The sequence below is a fragment of the Lepidochelys olivacea genome (genome assembly GCF_965140295.1).
Source record: "Lepidochelys olivacea isolate rLepOli2 genome assembly, chromosome: 1".
NCBI classification, from domain to species: domain Eukaryota; kingdom Metazoa; phylum Chordata; order Testudines; family Cheloniidae; genus Lepidochelys; species Lepidochelys olivacea.
This window is the reverse complement of record NC_140411.1, coordinates 329,897,769-329,923,575: the sequence shown is the minus strand read 5'-3', so window position 1 is coordinate 329,923,575 and position 25,807 is coordinate 329,897,769. Positions and strand designations below refer to the sequence as shown.

At 44.4% G+C, this 25,807-nt stretch overlaps 1 protein-coding gene across 2 annotated transcripts in view; it reads left to right on the top strand.

Moving 5' to 3' along the window:
* FAM185A (family with sequence similarity 185 member A) overlaps window positions 1-25,807 on the top strand; it is a 77,789-nt gene that overhangs the window by 45,683 nt on the left and 6,299 nt on the right. The window contains exons 6-7 of one of the 2 annotated variants that reach the window (XM_084638820.1): window positions 17,543-17,638; window positions 19,992-20,126. In XM_084638820.1, coding sequence (XP_084494946.1) covers window positions 17,543-17,638; window positions 19,992-20,126 — 231 coding nt within the window. The remainder of the gene's footprint in view (window positions 1-17,542; window positions 17,639-19,991; window positions 20,127-25,807) is intronic. The other variant, XM_084638821.1, reaches the window with a different exon arrangement.

Genomic DNA, 25,807 nt, shown 5'->3' with positions numbered 1-25,807 from the left:
TCTTATCTTTAGAACTTCCCTTGAATTAAAGAACATGTCAAAGTGTTTAATGGTCCAGACTGCATAGACAAACCCTCTCACATAACTGTACCAGGGAGTCTTACATAACTCTTTACTTGCATTTAACTACTGACAGTAGCATCCCTGACAGAACGCTGTATATCTTCTTAAGAATCTGTCCCATGTTAAAAAAATGAGCCAGAAGTCTCTTCCTTCCCATTAATCTTCAGGGCTGGCAACCTCCCACATTTTAAGCAAGCCTATAGTGTTAAGCTGCTTGGGTCAGATGACTGGCTAAAGTGAAAAAGATTATAAAAGTCTGGACATCTAATAGCTCCAGGACAATATTAGGTGAACATCTGTGGATAGGAGCTATAGTTATATGAGGCAACCCCTAAAATCCTTTCTCAAGTCCAGATCCTCCAGACTGGTTGAGCTGTGATTGGTACACAGCCAGGGAGAGGGGCAAATGCAGCCTCATTCTTGACCTGATGCCAGCAGATACCAGCCTGGTCCCTAGCACGAAGTAGAGCAGTTTTAGTGCTTCTCTGTGTTATGATTGCTGCAGACAAGGCTGTTCTGGTAGATGGGCACCCTGGCCATGCTCTCTCTCCATCCTCCATTTAGGTTCAGCAGAATAGGTGACATAAAAACTGCTACAGAGGCCCTATGCCACTGTAGGATTCCCTTACACCAGGGAAGTCTTCCACTGGCCAGTTAAGTAGGGCTTAAATCATCTGCTTTGCACCTCCAGAGTCATGACATTTAATTAATTTCCTTATATCGTTGCTGTGTGTCCTTAACCAAATCTTAATCAAAGCATGATCTTCCTTCTATTGAAATCATAGAGAGTTTTGCCATTGATTTTAATGGGAACAGAATCCATTAGTGCTCCTGGGAAAACTAAAGTTTTGCTGGAAATACTCAGATTTAAGCCAAGGACAATTTCTGTCAACATTTTTCTTTATTATTTCCACTTGTTAAGTGTCAGTATGAAGAGAAATAATTGATTGTCAAGCTATGGAACTGTTCTACCCTATTCTGATGTGCTGAGTGTTTTACTGGGATATATCAAGTTCCAGTTTTTTTGTAAATATTTTCTTGTAACTTATATTGGTATTTACTTGTGTATGTTTCCTGTAGCTGTGTGATTTATATGGGTCACTACTTTATACAATACTTTGCAAGTAAGAGAGAGAGTGAATTGTTTCGGAAAAATTCTGGTTGCTAGATCTCGGAGGTAAATCTTTGTGTGATGTCTTAATTTCTTTCATGTTTTTTAGTTTTCTGTGATACCTTCTGTTCCACACCTAGTTCAAAAATAGGAAAAAATGCCATGCCGCACCAACAAAAGTGAAGCTGTGTTTTGGTTGGTTTCAGAGTAACAGCCGTGTTAGTCTGTATTCGCAAAAAGAAAAGGAGGACTTGTGGCACCTTAGAGACTAACCAATTTATTTGAACATAAGCTTTCGTGAGCTACAGCTCACTTCATCGGATGCAATTTGTGATTACAATTACTTTTTTTTCCCGCTCTTATGATGGCAACTGTACCCAGTAAGTAGCTACAGCTCACTTCATCGGATGCAATTTGTGCTTTGTGATTACAATTACTTTATTTTCCCGCTCTTACAGTTGCCATCATAAGAGTGGGGAAAAAAAGTAATTGTAATCACAAAGCACAAATTGCATCCGATGAAGTGAGCTGTAGCTCACGAAAGCTTATGCTCAAATAAATTGGTTAGTCTCTAAGGTGCCACAAGTCCTCCTTTTCTTTTTGTGTTTTGGTTGTGATTGTCCTCCATCTTAACCTTGTTTCCTTTTGACCCTTACAAAGAACATCTTTTTAAGACTCCCCCTTCCTCCAGCTATCTATTTAATCTTAGGGTATGTCTACACTATAGAATTAGGTCGAATTTATAGAAGTCGGTTTTTTAGAAATCGGTTTTATATATTCGAGTGCGTGTGTCCCCACAGAAAATGCTCTAAGTGCATTAAGTGCATTAACTCAGCAGAGTGCTTCCATGGTACCGAGGCTAGAGTCGACTTCCGGAGCATTGCACTGTGGGTAACTATCCCACAGTTCCCGCAGTCTCTGCTGCCCATTGGAATTCTGGGTTGAGATCCCAATGCCTGATGGGGCTAAAACATTGTCGCGGGTGGTTCTGGGTAGATATCGTCAGGCCCCCGTTCCCTCCCTCCCTCCGTGAAAGCAAGGGCAGACAATCGTTTCGCGGCTTTTTTCATGAGTTACCTGTGCAGACGCCATACCACGGCAAGCATGGAGCCCACTCAGGTAACCATTACCGTATGTCTCCTGGGTGCTGGCAGACGCGGTACGGCATTGCTACACAGTAGCAGCAACCCATTGCCTTGTGGCAGCAGACGGTGCAGTACGACTGGTAGCCGTCCTCGTCGTGTCCGAGGTGCTCCTGGCCACATCGGCTGGGAGCGCCTGGGCAGACATGGGCGCAGGGACTAAATTTGGAGTGACTTGACCAGGTCATTCTCTTTAGTCCTGCAGTCAGTCCTATTGAACTGTCTTATGGTGAGCAGGCAGGCAATACGGATTGCTAGCAGTCGTACTGTACCATCTTCTGCCGAGCAGCCATGAGATGTGGATGGCATGCAGTCCTTCTGCACCGTCTGCTGCCAGCCAAAGATGTAAAAGATAGATGGATTGGATCAAAACAAGAAATAGACCAGATTTGTTTTGTACTCATTTGCTTCCCCCCCTCCCCTGTCTAGGGGACTCATTCCTCTGGGTCACACTGCAGTCACTCCCAGAGAAGGTGCAGCGAGGTAAATCTAGCCATGTATCAATCAGAGGCCAGGCTAACCTCCTTGTTCCAATAAGAACAATAACTTAGGTGCACCATTTCTTATTGGAACTCTCCGTGAAGTCCTGTCTGAAATACTCCTTGATGTAAAGCCACCCCCTTTGTTGATTTTAGCTCCCTGAAGCCAACCCTGTAAGCGCCCCTCCCAGCGTCAGAGCAATGGCAAACAATCGGGCATCTGAGAGTGCTGTCCAGAGCACTCACAATGGAGCACTCTGATGGGGCTAAAACATTGTCGCGGGTGGTTCTGGGTAGATATCGTCAGGCCCCCGTTCCCTCCCTCCCTCCGTGAAAGCAAGGGCAGACAATCATTTCGCGCCTTTTTTCCTGAGTTACCTGTGCAGACGCCATACCACTGCAAGCATGGAGCCCGCTCAGGTAACCGTCACCCTATGTCTCCTGGGTGCTGGCAGACGCAGTACGGCATTGCTACACAGTAGCAGCAACCCCTTGCCTTGTGGCAGCAGACGGTACAGTACGACTGGTAGCCGTCATCGTCATGTCCGAGGTGCTCCTGGCCACGTCGGCTGGGAGCGCCTGAGCAGACATGGGTGCAGGGACTAAATTTGGAGTGACTTGACCAGGTCATTCTCTTTAGTCCTGCAGTCAGTCCTATTGAACCGTCTTATGGTGAGCGGGCAGGCGATACGGACTGCTAGCAGTCGTACTGTACCACCTTCTGCCAGGCAGGCAAGAGATGAGGATTGCTAGCAGTCGTATTGTACCATCTTCTGCCAGGCAGGCAAGAGATGAAGATGGCTAGCAGTCGTACTGTACCATCTTCTGCCGAGCAGCCATGAGATATGGATGGCATGCAGTCCTTCTGCACCGTCTGCTGCCAGCCAAAGATGTAAAAGATAGATGGAGTGGGTCAGAACAAGAAATAGACCAGATTTGTTTTGTACTCATTTGCCTCCTCCCCTGTCTAGGGGACTCATTCCTCTAGGTCACACTGCAGTCACTCACAGAGAAGGTGCAGCGAGGTAAATCTAGCCATGTATCAATCAGAGGCCAGGCTAACCTCCTTGTTCCAATAAGAACGATAACTTAGGTGCACCATTTCTTATTGGAACCCTCCGTGCAGTCCTGCCTGAAATACTCCTTGATGTACAGGCACCCCCTTTGTTGATTTTAGCTCCCTGAAGCCAACCCTGTAAGCCATGTCGTCAGTCGCCCCTCCCTCCGTCAGAGCAACGGCAGACAATCGTTCCGCGCCTTTTTTCTGTGCGGACGCCATACCAAGGCAAGCATGGAGGCCGCTCAGCTCACTTTGGCAATTAGGAGCACATTAAACACCACACGCATTATCCAGCAGTATATGCAGCACCAGAACCTGGCAAAGCGATACCGGGCGAGGAGGCGACGTCAGCGCGGTCACGTGAGTGATCAGGACATGGACACAGATTTCTCTGAAAGCATGGGCCCTGCCAATGCATGCATCATGGTGCTAATGGGGCAGGTTCATGCTGTGGAACGCCGATTCTGGGCTCGGGAAACAAGCACAGACTGGTGGGACCGCATAGTGTTGCAGGTCTGGGACGATTCCCAGTGGCTGCGAAACTTTCGCATGCGTAAGGGCACTTTCATGGAACTTTGTGACTTGCTTTCCCCTGCCCTGAGGCGCATGAATACCAAGATGAGAGCAGCCCTCACAGTTGAGAAGCGAGTGGCGATAGCCCTGTGGAAGCTTGCAACGCCAGACAGCTACCGGTCAGTTGGGAATCAATTTGGAGTGGGCAAATCTACTGTGGGGGCTGCTGTGATGCAAGTAGCCCACGCAATCAAAGATCTGCTGATATCAAGGGTAGTGACCCTGGGAAATGTGCAGGTCATAGTGGATGGCTTTGCTGCAATGGGATTCCCTAACTGTGGTGGGGCTATAGACGGAACCCATATCCCTATCTTGGCACCGGAGCACCAAGCCGCCGAGTACATAAACTGCAAGGGGTACTTTTCGATAGTGCTGCAAGCTCTGGTGGATCACAAGGGACGTTTCACCAACATCAACGTGGGATGGCCGGGAAAGGTGCATGATGCTCGCATCTTCAGGAACTCTGGTCTGTTTCAAAAGCTGCAGGAAGGGACTTTATTCCCAGACCAGAAAATAACTGTTGGGGATGTTGAAATGCCTATATGTATCCTTGGGGACCCAGCCTACCCCTTAATGCCATGGCTCATGAAGCCGTACACAGGCAGCCTGGACAGTAGTCAGGAGCTGTTCAACTACAGGCTGAGCAAGTGCAGAATGGTGGTAGAATGTGCATTTGGACATTTAAAGGCGCGCTGGCGCAGTTTACTGACTCGCTTAGACCTCAGTGAAACCAATATTCCCACTGTTATTACTGCTTGCTGTGTGCTCCACAATATCTGTGAGAGTAAGGGGGAGACATTTATGGCGGGGTGGGAGGTTGAGGCAAATCGCCTGGCTGCTGGTTACGCGCAGCCAGACACCAGGGCGGTTAGAAGAGCACAGGAGGGCGCGGTACGCATCAGAGAAGCTTTGAAAACCAGTTTCATGACTGGCCAGGCTACGGTGTGAAAGTTCTGTTTGTTTCTCCTTGATGAAACCCCCCGCCCCTTGGTTCACTCTACTTCCCTGTAAGCTAACCACCCGCCCCTCCTCCCTTCAATCACCGCTTGCAGAGGCAATAAAGTCATTGTTGCTTCACATTCATGCATTCTTTATTCATTCATCACACAAATAGGGGGATGACTACCAAGGTAGCCCAGGAGGGGTGGTGGAGGAGGGAAGGAAAATGCCACACAGCACTTTAAGCACAGCACTTTAAAAGTTTACAACTTTAAAATTTATTGAATGACAGCCTTCTTTTTTTTGGGCAATCCTCTGTGGTGGAGTGGCCCCCCACCGCGTTCTTGGGCGTCTGGGTGTGGAGGCTATGGAACTTGGGGAGGAGGGCGGTTGGTTACAGAGGGGCGGCAGTGGTAGTCTGTGCTCCAGCTGCCTTTGCTGCAGCTCAACCATACACTGGAGCATACTGGTTTGGTCCTGCAGCAGCCTCAGCATTGAATCCTGCCTCCTCTCATCACGCTGCCGCCACATTTGAGCTTCAGCCCTGTCTTCAGCCCGCCACTTACTCTCTTCAGCCTGCCACTTACTCTCCTCAGCCCACCACCTCTCCTCCCGGTCATTTTGTGCTTTCCTGCACTCTGACATTATTTGCCTCCACGCATTTGTCTGTGCTCTGTCAGTGTGGGAGGACAGCATGAGTTCGGAGAACATTTCATCGCGAGTGCGTTTTTTTTTCTTTCTAAGCTTCACTAGCCTCTGGGAAGGAGAAGATCCTGTGATCATTGAAACACATGCAGCTGGTGGAGAAAAAAAAAGGGACAGCGGTATTTAAAAAGACACATTTTATAAAACAGTGGCTACACTCTTTCAGGGTAAACCTTGCTGTTAACATTACATACATAGCACATGTGCTTTCGTTACAAGGTCGCATTTTGCCTCCTCCCACCGCGTGACTACCCCCTCAACCTTCCCCCCTCCCTGTGGCTAACAGCGGGGAACATTTCTGTTTAGCCACAGGCAAACAGCCCAGCAGGAATGGGCTCCTCTGAGTGTCCCCTGAAGAAAAGCACTCTATTTCAACCAATCTCACTCTCCTGAGGATAACACAGAGAGATAAAGAACGGATGTTGTTTGAATGCCAGCAAACATACACTGCAATGCTTTGTTCTACAATGATTCCCGAGTACGTGTTACTGGCCTGGAGTGGTAAAGTGTCCTACCATGAAGGACGAAATAAGGCTGCCCTCCCCAGAAACCTTTTGCAAAGGCTTTAGGACTACATCTAGGAGAACCGCAAATGCCAGGGCAAAGTAATCCTTTCACATGCTTGCTTTTAAACCATGTATAGCATTTTAAAAGGTACACTCACCAAAGGTCCCTTCTCCGCCTGCTGGGTCCAGGAGGCAGCCTTGGGTGGGTTCGGGGGGTACTGGCTCCAGGTCTAGGGTGAGAAACAGTTCCTGGCTGTCGGGAAAACCGGTTTCTCCGCTTGCTTGCTGTGAGCTATCTACAACCTCCTCCTCCTCATCATCTTCTTCATCCCCAAAACCTACTTCCATATTGCCTCCATCTCCATTGAAGGAGTCAAACAACACGGCTGGGGTAGTGGTGGCTGAACCCCCTAAAATGGCATGCAGCTCATCATAGAAGCGGCATGTTTGGGGCTCTGACCCGGAGCAGCCATTTGCCTCTCTGGTTTTCTGGTAGGCTTGCCTCAGCTCCTTCAGTTTAACATGGCACTGCTTCGGGTCCCTGTTATGGCCTCTGTCCTTCATGCCCTGGGAGATTTTGACAAAGGTTTTGGCATTTCAGAAACTGGAACGGAGTTCTGATAGCACGGATTCCTCTCCCCAAACAGCGATCAGATCCCGTACCTCCCGTTCGGTCCATGCTGGAGCTCTTTTGCGATTCTGGGACTCCATCATGGTCACCTGTGCTGATGAGCTCTGCATGGTCACCTGCAGCTTGCCACGCTGGCCAAACAGGAAATGAGATTCAAAAGTTCGCGGTTCTTTTCCTGTCTACCTGGCCAGTGCATCTGAGTTGAGAGTGCTGTCCAGAGCGGTCACAATGGAGCACTCTGGGATAGCTCCCAGAGGCCAATACCGTCGAATTGTGTCCACAGTACCCCAAATTCGAGCCGGCAAGGCCGATTTAAGCACTAATCCACTTGTCAGGGGTGGAATAAGGAAATCGATTTTAAGAGCCCTTTAAATCGAAATAAAGGGCTTCATTGTGTGGACAGGTGCAGGTTTACATCGATTTAATGCTGCTAAATTCGACCTAAAGTCCTAGTGTAGGCCCTGGTCTCTACTTAAAATTTACGTTGACAGAGCTACGGCACTCTGGAGTGTGAAAGTCCACAACCCTGAGCGCCATCGCTGTGCCGACTTAACCCCGTTTATATGCAGTTAGATCAACGGAAGAATTCTTCCATCAACCTAGTTCTGTCACTTGGGGAGGTGAAGTTCCTACAGCAGCAGATAAATCTCTTCCATGTCTGTGGCCTGTGGCAACATTACAGGGTTACAGGAGAATAGCTCCAGTGCCATAACTTTGCCTCCATAGTGCACATAGTGTAGACGTGACCGTAGGCATCTCTAGTGTACCCATTAACATAGTATCTTTGCACCAATTGATTCATATGTCAACCATATCTCATTTTCCCAGTCACTCTTTCAGTTTGACATTCTCTCTCACTGATACTTAATATCTCCAGGGCTTCTCCTCCTCCTCCAATTTGATCCTGATCAGTGGATTCCAGCGGCAAAGAGTCCTGTGGCACCTTATAGACTAACAGACGTATTGGAGCATAAGCTTTTGTGGGTGAATACCCACTATTCACCCATGAAAGCTTATGTTCCCATATGTCTGTTAGCCTAGAAGGTGCCACAGGACTCTTTGCCGCTTTTACAGATCCAGAATAACACGGCTACCCCTCTGATAGTGGATTCCAGGTTTCACCATCTTTAGTATCCCCATCTGTCAAGGCTGAATCCCAGCTCTGTCACTCCGAGTGCAGAAGTGGGGCCCGCAAGGATTTTAAAAATTAATACTGGCCACTCCAGGCTTGTATTAAACTCCCAAGGTTACAGCTTCTCTCTGACCTTGGAGGGGTAGATGCTGCCACCACCCAAATGCAAAAAAAAAAACACCTTTGAACCCAGGAAGGAGCACTTGGGAATTCCTCCCTGTGGGGTACCCTCAAGCCCTTTCATCCCCACTATGAGGAAGAGCTGAGAAAGAAAACAAAGGAAATTAGCTGTGGCTAGCAGCTAATCAAACAACATACACAAACCTTTTAGGACACCAAAAATCCAATCCTGTTCTTAAAAAAGGTAAATTTTATTAAAAACAAAAAGGAAAAATTACATCTGGAATTTAGGCTTTTTGCTAGATCTTAAAAGAAATAATTACAAAAATTAAGCACCCAAAATAGCTTTCTTGGGGGTTCAGTTTAAAGGTTACTAGCAAACAAAAGCATCTGGGGTTAGCACAGAGGAGTCCACAAGCCAATAAGAAATAAAAGAAATAACCCTAATCGTGTCTAGCTAAACATTCTGATCTACTTACACATTTAGAGTTCAGATAAGTAGTTCTAGGCATGATCTGCTAATTTATGATCATACCTGGCTTAAGCTGCTTATAGCATGGCTGCTCTGTCCCTCCAGTCCAGAGAACAACTGACAAAGGGAAAGTTTATTTCCCAATTTTAAAAAGTTCTACCTTCCCATTGGCTCTTTTGGTCAGGTGCCCACTTTTTTTTTTTTCCTATACCTGGGGGACTTTTTAACCCTTTACAGGTAAAGCAAGTAAAGAACAGCTACCAAGAGGGATTTTACAACTAATTGGCTGGCTTGGTGTCCATCAAAGGGAGCTATTCCCCACTTTATTTATCACACCATCTTTCCATTTTCATTTCTGGTGAAGTATAAACTCTAACCAAGCTGGTCTCCCCACTGATTGCCTTTATTTCTAGAAAACTATTATCCATAAAATTAAACAAAGAACGTATCAAGGACATTTTGCATCACTGCATTTTTGTACTAGTAAATACCTAGATCATTGGAGTTACTCAAGAATACCAGTCATTTTTTCTAGCAATCTGTTCCATTTCCTTTAGAATGATTCATCTTTATTTCCCTTTCAGTTGTCTGTTCATAACAGATTCTGAATGTAAAATATCCTCTACTTTCTCTCTATCTTTTAACCTCAATAGTTCATTCATATTAGCACCATCTAGAACTAGGTAAGTATTTATATATAAAATAACCCCGTCCCATTTCATCTCCTTTTTTCTATTTTCTGTATAGGATGTATCTTCTCTATTAACATTTCAGTTGTGTACTTTGTCCCACCAAGCTTCATTAACTGTTGCAAGACCATACTTTTCCTGCAGCATTATTCATTTAAATTTCAGACCGTTTTGTTATCCAAGCTTTTCCAGCCTCTGTTTTTTAACCCATTGTTATATTTCCTTCTCTAACTTGTTTAAGAGAAATAGAAGACAAAAGAAGACTTAAACACAAATATCAACTTCAACAGCCTTTTCAAAAAGAAAGATGTTGACTTTTTAACTATTAACGTAGTACTGTATATGTTCTGCCTAATCTACCATTTAGGCATTTATATCTCATTCATTACCTAACATCAGAGATATAGTCTAATAATTATTACAGTATCATTTCCAAAAGCCCAATTCCACAGTTAAACATGGATTGTAGTGTTGTATTATTGTTTGTTTAAATCTGACAGAGTGCTCAGTGTTTTCCAAAATAGATATAATCTCTGTCCACCCCCAGGAGCATTTAGTGCCTGCCCTAACTCAATAAAGGTGTACTGTGCATGGGAAAGTGTGGAGAGGTAGAAGTCATGCAGAGGGTACAAAGGGGCAGGCCAGTACAACTGTGCATTGACTAGTACAACTGCTGATCAAAGCATGCACAGAGGAGGCTGGGGCCTGACCCTTTCAGTTGGAGGTATGGTACCTTTTCAGCATCATAGATGTCAAGAAAACACTAGATCCACATCGTTGGTCCAATAAAATATATTCCCTCACCCACCTTGTCTCTCAAGAGCCACAAAGGTATTCTGGCACTTAACTGCCACTTTAGGTGCCTCAGTTCAAAATTTAGATCCTAAAACTAGGGCTGTCAAGCAGTTAAAAAAATTAATTGCGTGATAAGTCGCGTGATTAAAAAATTAATTGCATGATTAATCATGCTGTTAAACAATAATAGAATACAATTTATTTAAATGTTTTTGGACGTTTTCTACATTTTCAAATATATTGATTTCAGTTACAACACAGAATACAAAGTCTACAGTGCTCACTTTATATTTATTTTTATTACAAATGTTTGCACTGTAAAAAAACAAAAGAAATAGTATTTTTCAATTCACCTAATACAAGTGCTGTAGTGAAATCTCTTTATCATTAAAGTTGAATTTAGAAATGTAGAATTATGTACCAAAAAAAACTGCATTAAAAAACAAAACAATGTAAAACTTTAGAGCCTACAAGTCCGCTCAGTCCTACTTCTTGTTCAGCCAAATCGCTAAGACAAACAAGTTTGTTTACATTTACAGGAGACACTGCTGCCTGCTTCTTATTTACAATGTCACCTGAAAGTGAGAACAGGCATTCGCATGGCACTTTTGTAGCCGGTGTTGCAAGGTATTTAAGTACCAGATATGCTAAACATTTGTATGCCCCTTCATGCTTTGGCCACCATTCCAGAGGACATGCTTCCATGCTGATGATGCTTTTTAAAAAAATAATGTGTTAATTAAATTTGTGACTGAAGTCCTTGGGGGGAGAATTGTATGTCTCCTGTTCTGTTTTCCCTGCATTCTGCCATATATTTCATGTTCACAGCAGTCTCGGACGATGACCCAGCACATGTTTGTTTTAAGAACCTTTCACTGCAGATTTCACAAAACACAAAGAAAGTACCAATCTGAGATTTCTGAAAATAGCTACAGCACTCCACCCAAGGTTTAAGAATCTGAAGTGCCATCCCAAATCTTGAGAGGGACGGGGTGTGGAGCACAGTGGCGTAGCTAGGTGGAGCGAACAGGGGAGTGGACATAAAAAAAGGTGCCATCCGCTTGTACTCACCGGGCGGCGCTCCAGGTCCTCGGCGGCACTGAAGGCCCCCACCGCCAAAATGCCACCAAGAACCCAGAGCGCGCGAAGGCCCCCGCTGCCGAAGACCTGGAGTGCTGCCGGGTGAGTAAAAATTTAAAAAGGCACCTATAAATTAAAAAGGCACCACTTGTGCTCAGAGGGGGAGCGGCTGCTCCCCCCGCTTCCTCCCTGGCTAGGCTACTGGTGGAGCATGATTTCAGAAGTCTTCAAAGAACAACACTCAGGGGCAGGACCTACAGAACCCGAACCACCAAAAAGAAAATCAACCTTCTGCTGGTGGCATCTGACTCAGATTATGAAAATGAACATGAGTCGGTCTGCTCTGTTTTGGATCGTTATCGAGCAGAACCCGTCATCAGCATGTCTTCTGGAATGGTGGTTGAAGCATGAAGGGACATATGAATCTTTAGTGCATCTGACACATAAATATCTTGTGACACCAGCTACAACAGTGCCATGCGAACACCTGTTCTTACTTTCAGGTGACCTTGTAAACAAGAAGCGTGCAGCATTATCTCCTGCAAATTGTAACCAAACTTATTTATCTGAGTGATTGGCTGAAGTAGGAGTCAGTGGACAGGCAGGCTCTAAAGTTTTACATTGTTTTGTTTTTGAGTACAAGTATGTAACAAAAAAATCTACATTTGTAAGTTACACTTTCAGGATAGAGATTGCACTACAGTACTTGTATGAGGTGAATTGAAAAAATGCTATTTCTTTTATCACTTTTACAGTGCAAATATTTGTAATCAAAAATAATATAAAGTGAGCATTGTACACTTTGTATTCTGTGTTGTAATTGAAATCAATATATTTGAAAATGTAGATTAAAAAGCCAAAAATATTTAATAAATTTCAATTGGTATTCTATTGCTTATCAGTGCAATTAATTGTGATTAATTTTTTTGAGTTAATCGCGTGAGTTAACTGCGATTAATTGACAGCCCTACCTCAAGCCCATGCTTACCTGTTGCCTAAATTCCCACGTGCCTACATTTCTGCTAGTAAAGTTCCCTAGGTACCTAAATTTCTGTCAGCAGGCATGTACAAAGCTGCCTAAGTCCTGACACCCTGATCTGCTCAGTTTCAAACTTGTGCTGGTCTCCTCAAACTAGGTATTCCCCCACTTATTGTCCATGATCTGACTGGCATTCTCAGAAGCCTCCTTAGAGCTGGCCTACTGTATTGGGTCCTGCATGAAACACCACAATGATGACAGCAACAGTGGGGCTGCCCTTATACCATGTACAGCAGTGGTTAGAGCACTCATCTGGGACATGGGAGACCCATATTCATAGTCCCTACTCTGCCTGATTCAGAGCAGCAACTTGAACCCAGGTCTCCCACTCCAGGTGAGTGCCCTAACCACCAGACTATGGGATATTCTGGGGTGGATCTCTCTCTCTCTTCTATTGAAGCTGTTCCACTTTGTATGAAATACTGAGGTATTCACTGGAGCAGAGAGACCGCGAGAATCTAAAGCCCAATAGTTAGGTCAGTTACCTGAGAGACCCATATTACAGTCCTGCTCCACTGAATATTTAAGTATTTTATGCAGAGTGGAACAGCTGAGTGCACTTGCATCACGCAGGGTTTTCCCTCAAATATAGAATTATTTTTTAAATGGAGTCTCTCTATTTGAATTGGAAGCCTGGCAAATTTCTAACTGTCAGCCTTTTAAAATTTTTATTAAAGCTATTGTTAAAAAAAACTATATAATACATAGGTTGAGAAAAGAGTATCTGTACATCTGGGTATAGTGCTTAGATTATCCACAAATACAAAGTTTGTTTTTAAAGTCATATGATACATGGAGTACATAATCAGCAATAACGCAAACATAGGTGAATAGATTTAACAATACAGTTTAGATATTAGAATCTGAATACTCGGGTATTGTCATGATAAGAGATTTGGTTGTGGAAAGCGAAATATAACAATGAGTGGAGATTGTCCCTCAGTAATTGAGAATTGGGTAGGTTGTCCATTTAGAAAATACAATCCACAAGGAAAGTATTTCAGTTACAATTGCTCTGATGTTAGGAAGAAGCAGCTGCCCATGGTGGAGAATCCCAGCAGAGCTTTTTTTCAAGAGCGTTTCACTGAAGAATTGGCCATAGAAACACTGTATTTGAGGACTGGGATTTACTGTACTATACAGGCTGTTAGTGGCGGTTCTCCTGAGCAGTCTGGTTAGTGTGTCACTCTCCCATGAAGCATCCAGGCAGGTAAAAATGGACTTGTATTGAGCCAATTGTTTGTTTGATCATGGTCCAGTTCCAGCAAAATCCCTTTCAGAATTCTGTGGAGGCTACTCTTACTGCTGTTTTAAATGAGCCAAAAGATGCTGTCAGTTTCCCAGCTGACTACAGCTGGAATGGCCACACTTATTTTTCTTCCTAATATTTTCCCCTCTAAGAAAGCAGCTTTAGCTGTGAGAAAACATTCCCTTCCCATGTTGTTACTCTTAAAATTGGTGTGTTGGTCTGTCACATCTGTGGGTTGAGAGCCCAGTTAAAACAAAAAACTGCAGACCAGTTCAGAGTAGCAGCCGTGTTAGTCTGTATTCACAAAAAGAAAAGGAGTACTGTAGCTCACAAAAGCTTATGCTCAAATAAATTGGTTAGTCTCTAAGATGCCACAAGTACTCCTTTTCTTTTTGCAGACCAGTTCAGTAATTGCTTATTGCTAAAGACAACAGAAGAGCTTAGAGCATTATGCTTGGATTCTTCTTTTCTTCCCCATTACTAATCAAGCATGTTGTTCTCCAGAAATCTTCCCCATGTCAAATTGCCAGGTCAGCTCTAATTAGCTTCAGTCAGACTCATGTATGTAGTTTTAGACATTTCTGGCTGATTATCTTTTTTACGCACATGCAAAACATCAGAAAAAGGGAATGGTTTCTGTCAACCTTTCACATTCCTTGCCAATACATCCTTTGGATAAAAGAAATCCACAGTGGAAAGATTTGTTCATTCCAACCACTGTCTGGACAAAAGATTTTTAGTTCACTTACCATTGATCATGCTGCTTGATATTTTTTCAGATTTGTTCAAATCTCTGGCGTTTCTGTATACTTCTTAAATTAAGATTGGGATTTAGAATCTTTATCTACAGGGGGAAAAATCCCTTAGTTTGTTCAAAAGTTAATTCTGCAGACTTTCAGTATAACATTGTTGAAACTTGTTTATCTGAAGCCTGAATGAATTGCAAGTACAATGACAGGAAATGGAGACAATTGTAGAATGTGTTGTCTCCATCTCTGGTTTGCCCTTTTTGAAGCATTGTATTTGTGTAGTCATTCCTTTAGAGAGTCTTCAGTTGTCATAGATGAAAACTGATAATATATGAAGGAAAATATATGTATGCTGCTTTCTAAGCCAGTAGTGAGGTATCAGACAGTTATCTGTATGTGTCGGTTTTCTATAAATATCAAAATTCAGTAATTCTGTCTCCAGTTAAGTAAACTTCAAATGTAGGGAGAATATCCTGTCCCTCTATACTCTACAACAATGTTTCTCAACCCATTGGGTTGTACCCAAAATTGGGGCGCCAGATTGTTTCAAAGGGTCATGTGGTGGCTCCTGTCCCACGGGTTTGCTTGGCTCACCTCCCTGTTCCAGGCAGTGCAGCCTCTGGGGTCCCAGCGCCGCTCACGATTGGCCCAGCCAACAGTATGACGGGAGTCTGGGTAGGTCAAATTTGAGTGAGTGGCACCTGCAACCCCATGAGCCAGGTCACAACTCCACTCACACAAATTTGTTCAGGTCACGGGTGCAAGGCCAAGTCTGAGCAGTGCTGCAACCCCGGAGGTTGCAACACCCAGAGTGGAGAGTAGGGTTACCACCTTTGAAATGCAAAAAACCTGGCACCTCCTTCCCTCAAGGCAAGCCTGCCACAACCCCAACCCCAACCCCAAAGCAACTCCACAATCCCCCCTTAACAGCCACTTATAGTGTTTAGAGAGAGAACACACATAGATAAGACTAATAACATCATTTTCTTACTTAAACTTCGGAAGTGGGAACACTTGCAGCATCTTTAGCTGGACATAGAAACTTTTAACATTAGATATCCCAGTGTACTGTAATAATAATGCAAATCTTTAGACCCACATAAAAAAATAATACTTGTCAGATTAAATTATTTTTCTGGCAACTGGTAAATCCATTAAAAAAACCCAGCCATGCCGGTCAAATACCAGCCAGGTGGCAACCCTAGTGGAGAGCCAAGCCCAGCCATCCTAACAGGAGCTGCAGGAGCTGATACTGTGGGGTGAGTGCCAGGCAGGGCCCAACCCCCTCAGAGACAGGACCTGACTAAAACCATCCCAGGGCCTCCAGCCCCAGACTATTAACTGGGTTATGATAGTTCATAAACATTTACAAATGGGTTCTGAGCCCAAAAAGGTTGAGAAACACTGTTCTACAATGCCTAAAAATTAGTAAAATCATCTCAGTTGTGCTGTATGGGAGATGGGAGGTCGTTATGCTAAACTCCATACTGCCTATGTATGTAGGGTTACCAACTTTCTAATCACATAAAACCGAATGCCCCTGCCCCGCCCCTTCACTGAGGCCCTGCCCATGCCTCGCCCCTTCTCCAAGGCCCCGCCCCACTCATTCCATCCCCTTCCCTCTGTCACTTGCTCTTCCCTACCCTCACTCACTTGCACCTGGCTGGGGCAGGGGTTGGCGTGTGGGAGGGGGTATGGGCTGGGGATGAGGAATTTGGCATGTGGGCTCTGGGGTGGGGCCGGGGATGAGGGGTTTGGGGTGTGGGAGAGGACTCCGGGCTGAGGCAGGGGGTTGGAGTGGATGGGGGGGGAGGTGTAAGGGTCCGGCTGGGGGTGGGGCTGGGGATGAGGGGTTTGAGGTGCAGGAGGGGGCTTCGGGCTGGGCCAGGGGGTTGGTGTGCAGGGGGGTGAGGGCTTTGGGGTGGGGCCAGGGATGGGGGTTTGCGGCGGGAGGGTACTCTGGGCTGGTGCAGAGGGTTGGAGTGCAGGGAGGCGAGGGCTCCGGCTGGGTGTGTGGGTTCTGGGGTGCGGCTGGGGATGAGGGGTTTGGGGTGCAGGAGGGGACACGGGGCTGGGGCAGGGGGTTGGAGTGTGGGGGAGGGGGGAGGGGGGAGAGAGGGTCCCAGTGGTGCTTACCGCCACTCTGAGAAAGCGGCCGCCAGATCCCTGCGGCCTCTAGGTGCATGGACAGCCAGGGAGGCTCTGTGTGCTTTCTCCGTGCTGGCAGACGCTGCCCCCCACAGCTCCCATTGGTTGTGGTTCCTGGCCAATGTGAGCTGCGGAACCGGCACTGGGGTGGGGGCAGCTCATGGAGCCTCCCAGTCCCTGGACACCCCAGCGCCAAAGGGCCGCAGAGACCTGGCATCTGCTTATCAGAGCCATGTGGAGCTGGGGCAGGTAGGGAGCCTGCCTTAGCCCTGGCCCCCCACTGCGCCGCCGACCGGACTTCTAACGGCCCAGTCGGCGGTGCCAACCGGAGCCACCAGAGTCCCTTTTTGGCTGGGCATTCTGGTCAAAAACTGGACCCCTGGCAACCTTATATGTATAGTGGCTTTCTCTGAGTGAAATGTACCCCACAGAGAGGTTCAGTGCAGGCCTCATTTGAAGGCTTAAGTGGTGCTTAGGCCTTGTGCTGGCTGTCTGCACAGGGATGAAGTTCCCCCTCTATAGTGAGCTAGTGATGTTAAGGGCAATGATGCAGAATGGTAAAACTTCCACCTCAGGAAGATGGAGTAGGCCATGGCTGCTTCCACAACCCTAGAAACAAGGTGGCAGCTCTGAGCTCAATCAAAGAGAAAGGTTTCCTGCATAAAGCCTGTGTACTCTGACACTGCACATAGGACAGGAGTTTGGTCCGAGCTAGATGAGGGAAAGCTATATCACAGAAAATACCAATTCATTATCCCAGTGGCTGAATCCAGCTCAGAGTTTAATATTTTGAAAATTACTTCAAAAATCCTAGAGCAAATGTCGTTCAGACTTAATCCTTTTATTCTCTCATTTTTCAGATTCCTCGGATGGATGTCTAAAAGCTTCTACACGTCAGGGGGCAATAGATGTTTATGTTAGTCAAGTGAGAAAAGTGGATCTGAAAAGCCAGAAAGGTTAGCAAATTGCAACATTTTATGGCATCCTTTGATATAAGAGATGGTAAAACTACCCACTCTCTTATATTTAAATAATTACAGTAAAATAGTCATTCTTACCTAATTCATCATTAGAAAATGTATATTGGCTCTTAGCACAGTAGGCACTGCAGAGGACAATGGTATTTAAAATAGACCCCACAAGATCATCTGGGGCTTTCATTTCAGTAAGAATCTTACACTTTCCACCTTTCTTCCAGTAATCTTCCGCACCAAACCAGTAGAATCCTGCAGAACTGACTAGGATTGTAATCCCCCTTTGCCTCATCAATGCAGTTTACTCCATGCTGTTGGCAGGCGTGTGGAACTGATGAGGCTCGTATTTCATTTCTCCATGCCCATTTCTCATGAAAAGAATTACTGTGTGTGGAGACCCTGAAATTAAAATGGCAAAGCAGCAACGCAAGGGAAGGCAGAGCCAGAGAGATGACACATGCCCCAGCCCATGGACATGTTGTTAAATGAGCTAATTACTCCCCTAATTTCTGCTGTCTACTTACTTACTTATCACAGCTTTAGTTGTTAAAACATCATCCTTCAAAAGCTGGATTCACCCCTTTGCCATTTGAAAGAGCACAGACCTAAAGGTCCTGTTATAGTAAAAACATTCATGCCTTGCAGGTGTTTTGTGTTACAATATTGTGTAATGCATTTGCAAAAGCCATTATACAGTACTCTTCATTCTCATTTCTGTTATGCCTTTGCACTCTCCCAGTGTTTCTGTGTGGTCATTTGTCTTTGGATAAACCTCCCCTGTTATCCCTGAAATGGGGAGTATGTCCTGTAGGAATGCAGTGTTCAGCAAGAGAGGAAAGAAAGGTACTGAATTAATTCCTGTGTGCTATCTTTTATTGTCTTGCACTAGCCACTCCATCTCCTGTGTGGGAAGAACTATCTTTACATTACTGTCTAACCAGGTGTGGAATTACTTCCAATAACTCACATTAATGTTTAACCATCAAGAGAGGGAAATGTGTTTCATAAGTGTTATAAAGAAAAAAAAATTAAACTGATGTTCAAAACATACTCTGACATCTGTACCAGTGAAGACAAAGATAAAACAGGACAAATTCTGCTCTCAGTTACACCAATGTAAATCCAGAATAACTGTTGACATCAGTGGAGCAGAACCTGGCCTGTAATGTCAAAATAACTGAGTGTTTGTCAGGTTTTATGGGCTAGATCATTGAATCTGACCAGCCAGGACATGACAATGGAGAAAAAGTGTCTGTGAGCCATCTTTCCATTCCCCTGATCTGGCTGGTTCTTCTGTGCCCATCATAATTTATGCCAGCCTGAATTATGCTGTTAGTTGTGGTCCTCTAGGGAGGGTCAGGAACCAAAGATATAGAGCTGAGGATATACCACCCCGGGATTCCCATGCACCAGGGGAATCCCCAGCAGCCTTATTAGGGTAGCTTTCTGACTGTCTTGTGCTGTGTGGAGTAGGGATAGTATCAGGCCCTATATGTCTATTGTTTGCATTTTCTTGTACAGGTAGCATCATAGATATTACTTTGGAGGACTGATATATAAATAGTGTAGTAAAGTACTAGTTATGTTCTGAGTTGGACCTACAGTATATATGTAGCTATATAAAAATGAAAATTTTTGCTAAGCAAAAGCAGGAATCAGGCTGAAAATAAAAAACCTTTATTCAGAAAATGTGTGTGTTTTTTTGTTTTTTGCCATCATGCACAGAGCATAGGTACTGAAGATCCTTGATCTAACTAGTTCAAATATGCCTAAGACTGGTAACTGGATGGCTCAGCTATTAGCTGCAACCCAACAGGAGGCCCACATTTAGGGAAAGTACTTCAGGATTGCTGTTCCAGTAGAGGCCAGACTTCCAGTTTTTAATCTCAAGGTGTGGTAGTGCAGATTACTGAAGCTGTTGTGATTTTGCTAACAGATCATCTGTAAAACGTAATTCACAATAGCTGTGGAATAGACAGCAATTTATACCCCAAGCTAGAATCAACTGTGAGGCCACATCTTCTCAATGGATGTGAAGTGCTAGCTCTATGCTGTAAGGGGAAGATATCTCAGAAAATAGCTGTTTGTATTGATGGTGTATACTGCTGCACAGTCTTCTGGTTGCAGTAAATGAGAGTCCGTGTGTCCACAGGAGTGCTCTTTATCCTCCTGGAGGCAAGAAAAGAAACCAGCATCTCTGAAGATTCTTGAGCAAAAATAGGACTCTCTCTCCCATCTAAGCTCAGAAAAGAGTAGAATAGCGGAGGCCCTCTCTCTGTTTGCATGCTTTGTCTTGGATATTAACATTCATGTCTTTCATTTTAATTTATAACAGGCTCTATTACAGTCAAGGTACCTGCCTCTCTTAAAGCTTATTTACAGTTATCTGGAAGCAAGGTTGATGTGAGCTCAGAGATCCAGTTACAGGAAACCCAGTGTGCCCCTAAAGAGGGTCACATAACTATTACTGGTAAGACTTGCTTTTAATAAATTTATCTGGCCTAAATAAAATGTAGATATGTTTGATTATGGTTTTATTGTTCTTGGCTTCTTCCTGTTCCATCTGTTTCAACTTCAAATGTTTGCTTATGCCAATGGCCTCCACATCTGTTATTAGATGCCTTTTTTATTTCATGCCTTCGTAAATGACATGTGAATGCCAATCAGCTGTTTCAGTAGTTAGAGTTGTAGGGCCAAATTCATCCCCAACGTAACTTCATTGACTTTTGTGGAGCTACACTGGGCAAGAATTTGGCCCACTGATTTTTAGAGAGAGAGAGAGAGAGAGTATGTTGTTGGTTTTTAGACAGCTGAGTATAATTAAATAGGTGACCAGCAAATATGTATTAAAATATAACACAAGAATCTTTACAAATGTGTTCTGAGTGCCTCTGATAACCAGGGTAAAAGGGGAATGCAGCGTATTTTCGAAAAATACATTTATATATTTTATATGTGATGCTCCCTCTGTTGGGGCCCAGCCAGTAAGAAAGGTAAGGATGTAGCAGACACACTGGAATTCAGAGGGGTGAAAAATGGGGGGAGAGGGGGCGAAAGGATGTTGCAGGAGCCAAAGGGAAACAGGAACCAGGGTGGGCAGGAGCTAGGGGATAGTGGATAAGAACAGAAAAGGACAGTGTCAGGAGCCAGGGAGCAGGGATGCATATGGGAGGGTGGATAGGACTATGTGGGGAGGGGCTGGAGCTGGGATGAGGGAGTTGATAGGAGCAGAGGGGACAAAGACAAGCTCGGGGCACAAAGAAGCATCTGTAACCACTAGAGCAGAGAACCTAGAACTGAACCTTGGAGTCCTGAGTCTCTACGTTCCTCTGCTATCAAGATATAGCTGTGAAATCCACTGGCAAAACATGTGTCTCATCCCCCCTTTAGTGACTGCTCCACGTAGAGGATAACAGTCTATCATTGCTACCAGTCACTCCGTTTAGCTTAGGTCTGTGTGATGGAACTGAAGGTTATCTACCCTGCTGATGATCCATGATGGAGTTTCTTTTTTTCATTTTGCTTTTTTAAAACCATAAGAAAACACACACACAAATCTATATTAAAAGAATGTTAAGGTTGCAAAGTCAAGCACTCAAAATGCAAGGAATTAAGGGTGCCTGTGCAGTCTTAATTTGGCTCCCTTTTGCATGTGCCTCATGATGCCGTCTTTAGTTACATGATCACCACCTACTATTTTTCCCTCCCTCATTCAGTGCACAGTGTGTGATAAGATATATAGAGGATATGAAATTAGAATTTTTAAAAAGCAATGTTAAAGGTCCTCAGAGTGACATAACTCCTGCAGGCAGACTCACTTCTCCAGCCTGGATTAAATTAAACAACATGTCACAATGAGTGGGGAGCTGGTGATTGGCCAGTGGTCTGGATCTCATGGACTTTAAAAACAACAAACCATACCCTTGCACTATAAAATGTACATGTGAGCTGAGTGGCCCCTCTTCTATCCTGGGGTTGATCCTTCTGATACCTGGATCAGGCCCATGGGCGGTTTTTTGTTTCTTTTAGGGGGAGGTGGTCAGCATCTACTTCTAACATTCTGTGATTTTTGTGGGGGAGGGATGGGGACGAATCATCTTTGAAACAGGAATGACCCACAAACCTACCATTCTGCATACAAACCATTCAGCAGTTTAGACTGAAAGTGTCTCCTGATCAGTCAGCCCTCAAATGTACACATCCAGAGGCCACTGAAGGCAGCATTTAGCCACTAGTTTTCACTTCCCTTAAAGAGCCCATGGCATTCCAATAAGACACCCAATGACTATGGATATAAAATTCAGTAAGATTTTGGGATGATCTGTCCTTGCATCACATGTTGCTTTATTTCTATCCGTGTCACATTTAAATCATTTTAATATTGATTGACTTCAATAATCCTAATACAGATAGTTTAGAGGAAATAACAGTTCATGTTTACAGGTAGGGTGGCCATCTCTACCTTATTTAGTGCCTAATATCCCACATTCTAGGAACAAATCAATATACTTTGTCCATATTTCAGCGGTATTTGGGTAAAGGATCATACCCTGTGATTCTGTACAAATGTATGATTAAACAGTGTGTGACTTCATAGTCTGAATATAACATTTTGGGGAGCTGTGCTTTAAAAATAAACCTTATCCAATTCTGTATTTTTTATACAGTTTTCCTTTATTTCCTTTAAATGTAGGCTGGCTTCTTTTCACATCCTCCCTTCAACTAATTTAACAATGTCTTATATTAAATGTCAAGATTCTCTTTGTAACAGAAAGTATTATTTTTCCAGTAAGATAGTTTTCTAATATAAGTAGACTCTGAAATAATTACAAATAATTTAATAAAATTAACAGATAGGGTACATGGTGAAAAATGTTCCTACCCTCGGGAACCTTAGGGACAGCGTGGCAGCAATTTCATTTGCGTTTTAGCTGAAGCACATATAAAACAGATGAAAAAAGTCCCTGTGTTTGCCAAACCATAAAAAACCCCACATCACAAGGGGATATCAATTTAGACTTTTAAGTCTGTAAGCTAAGAGGTTAGTACAAAAATAGTTAACCCTTCAGAAGCTGGCTGGTTTCCAGGTGGTTAATGCTGGGAACTGTCTGTTTTGAATGGATTTTCCATATCTCTTGGGAATTCTAGTGTGAGAGGTCAATGAAGAGTTCTTCCAGGGCAGAGTGGGTGTATGTGATGTTCTGTACCTCGGGGGAATACCCAGCACCCCCATGTTCATCCTTATAATATGATTGTGTGGTATCCAATGCAAAGTTTGTCATGTCGGGTGTTTTCGGAAGGCTCATGATGCAGTGAGCATTGTTGTTATGGGAATGTTACAGTAATCGTTGTTATAGTAATGGTATAGGTTGTAATTTCATATATATAGTTAAGAGGCTGAAAATGTGTCCTCGTGACTTAAAGCAAGCCCAGGCAAAAACTCTCTAAGAGCAGAGAGGCAGTTCACAGCTCATCAGAGCATGTATAGGACAAACCCAGCCCAGCCTCACAGAAACAAAGGACACTGGCCTTGGCAACAACAAAGGATCTGTTGGACTTTCGAGTGAGTCACCCCCCTTCCTTTGGTCAGTTTGGGACTGCAATGAGGTAATGCTCACTTGACCCTGAAGGGGGAGGGGGAAAAGCCAAGAGGAAAGAAAGAACATGATAAAAGGAAGAGACGTTTGCCATGCTCTTCCTCTCTCTTCCAACTCCATCTACAGACACCACACCAAGCGACTGAAGTGCTGAACAAAGGGGAGAGCCTGGCTGATGGCAGCCAGCCAGCCTGTGGTGAGAAGCATCTAAGTTTGTAAGGGCATTGAAAGTATTAAGATCAGTTTAGAATGCATTTTGCTTTTATTTCTTTTGACCAAATCCGACTTGTTATGCTTTGACTTATAATCACTTAAAATCTATCTTTGTAGTTAAGAACTCTGTTTGTTTATTCTACGTGAAACAGTGCATTTGGTTTGAAGCGTGACAGAGACTCCCCTTGGGATAACAAGGCTGTTATACATCAATTTCTTTGTTAAATTGACGAACTTATATAAGCTCGCAGCAACCAGCGGGCATAACTGCATACTGCAAGATGGAAGTTCCTAGGGTTGTGTCTGGGACCAGAGATATTGGTTAGTATCATTCGGTTGCACAATCCAAGCAGTGGCTGGCCAAAAGTGCCCATTCATGTAGCTGGGAGCAGCTTACATGCCAAAGGCTGTGCATGAACATCCTGGGAGTGGGGGTTCTCACAGCAGATCAGGGTAAGGCCGGCTCCCAGAGGTAAGGCCGGCACATCACCAGTCCAGATAACACCAGGGGAATGTCAGAAAGTAGAATTCTTGCATCAAGTGAGTTCTGATCCAGTCCACCTCCAGCTACAGGAAACTCTCACTGAACCCTGAAGTTTGGTGTAACACTCATGGGACTAGTCCTCTCTCTGCTACTAGGTACAATATTGGTCAAGGGAGTAGCAGGATTGCGAGTTCAATGGTGATGCACATACAGGGGAGTTGGGAGGCTACCAAAGAATGGAACTGATTTCGAACATAGCATGAAGACAAGAGGGAAACAGCCTAGGGTGAGTAGTAGGTGGAGCGTGCTGGGAGGAGAGGTGATGGGAAAGTTAGAGAAGTGGGAAGGCATTTGTTCTCTCCAGAAATGGAGGATCAGTTCAGAGGAATTGGGGCATTTGCTGTAGGAGGGAGGGAAATAGGAAACATGGAAGGAGAGTTTACTCTTGAGTGCTTCAGTGTAATTAACAAGGATGAGCCCTCAGTTCTCTAAGGAGTCAGTGGGTACTTTAAGGAAATCTAAAAATAGGTTTTAAGAGTTGATTTGCAAACTCTATGGCCCAATTTCCTTCTTAGCATTGTCAGGCTGCATAGCTGGAAAGTGCTAGTATAACTCCATCCCTGGTGCTGATCCTACTAGGCAGACACTCCTATCTTTTTCTTTGGCAATAGGGAAAAAGGGCCTGTGGCCTAACCCGTGGTCCATCCCCACTCACTCAAGATGAGGAGGTATCTGCGAACTGAACTCTGTGTGGAACTACATGGACAATGGGAAGGGCACAGGACATACAGCAAGGACCATGTAATTAAAGTAAAGGATGCTTGGCAGAATTCTGGGGAGAGCCTGATTGGCCAAGAGCTTACCTGGCCACCTGCTCCTACCTGCTGTAAGGTGACTGAAAGGAAGATCATGAAGGTACAGGCAGGAACCATTTGGGAGCAAGACAGCCAATGGACAGGTTCCCCTACACTCGCATTGCCTGCTCGTGTGCCAAAGAACACAGACTCAGTGAGAATAGAGGCTTGCTGTTGTGAAGAGATCTTCAAAGGGAAAGGGGGCTGGTCTCAGGGAACTGGCAGTTAGCCCAGCAATTTCCCAACACCCCATCCATGAATTTTCTTTTGCTCATCTGGTCAGTTTTAGTGAAATAATCTATTATCATTAAGTGGTTTCTATGGCCTTTCTACCCCAACTCCACTTTGGGTATTCACTCAAACTAGAGGATCTTGGGACATGAGAATAGCTCTTTCTAATCCATCTTTTGTATTTCCAGCATGCCCATCATTGCAATACCTAGCAGATGGCTAGTAAACAACCTTGAAGTTTAAGTCCTTCTGAAACAATACATCTTTAAGAGTTAGCAAGGAAGCATCATCTCCCTCACCAGCAGTATATGTGGGGAAAGTGAGGCTACTCAGTTTCCTATATATCAGCAAAGAGAAACAGCCACTGAGTTTTTGATTTGGAAAATAAAAGAAGCAAACTAGACAATAAACCTTTTGCAAGAGAAAATCCCAGTGACTGAAGTTTCTCAGGCGCAGAGACAAGAAATTAACCAGGCATACTATATTCTATTTCCCAGCAGATCTCGGGCAGAGATACTGCATCTGAACGTGGAGACAGGCTGAGTAAATTGCATGTTTGGCAGCTTAGTTTGGAATGGGCAGAGAAAGCAATTTACAGCAGTTTTTATGGACTCTTATAAACCATGGTGCCTTGTTTTAATCTCAAATTAAAAAAAAAAAGCCATATCTTTTGAGAAGCATCCTGCTCACCCATCCCAGAAGGGAGGAAAAGTTTCACCTAAGCAATCTATTTTCTGGAAGGTCAGAGTTATTGCTCATGTCCAAGGGGGAA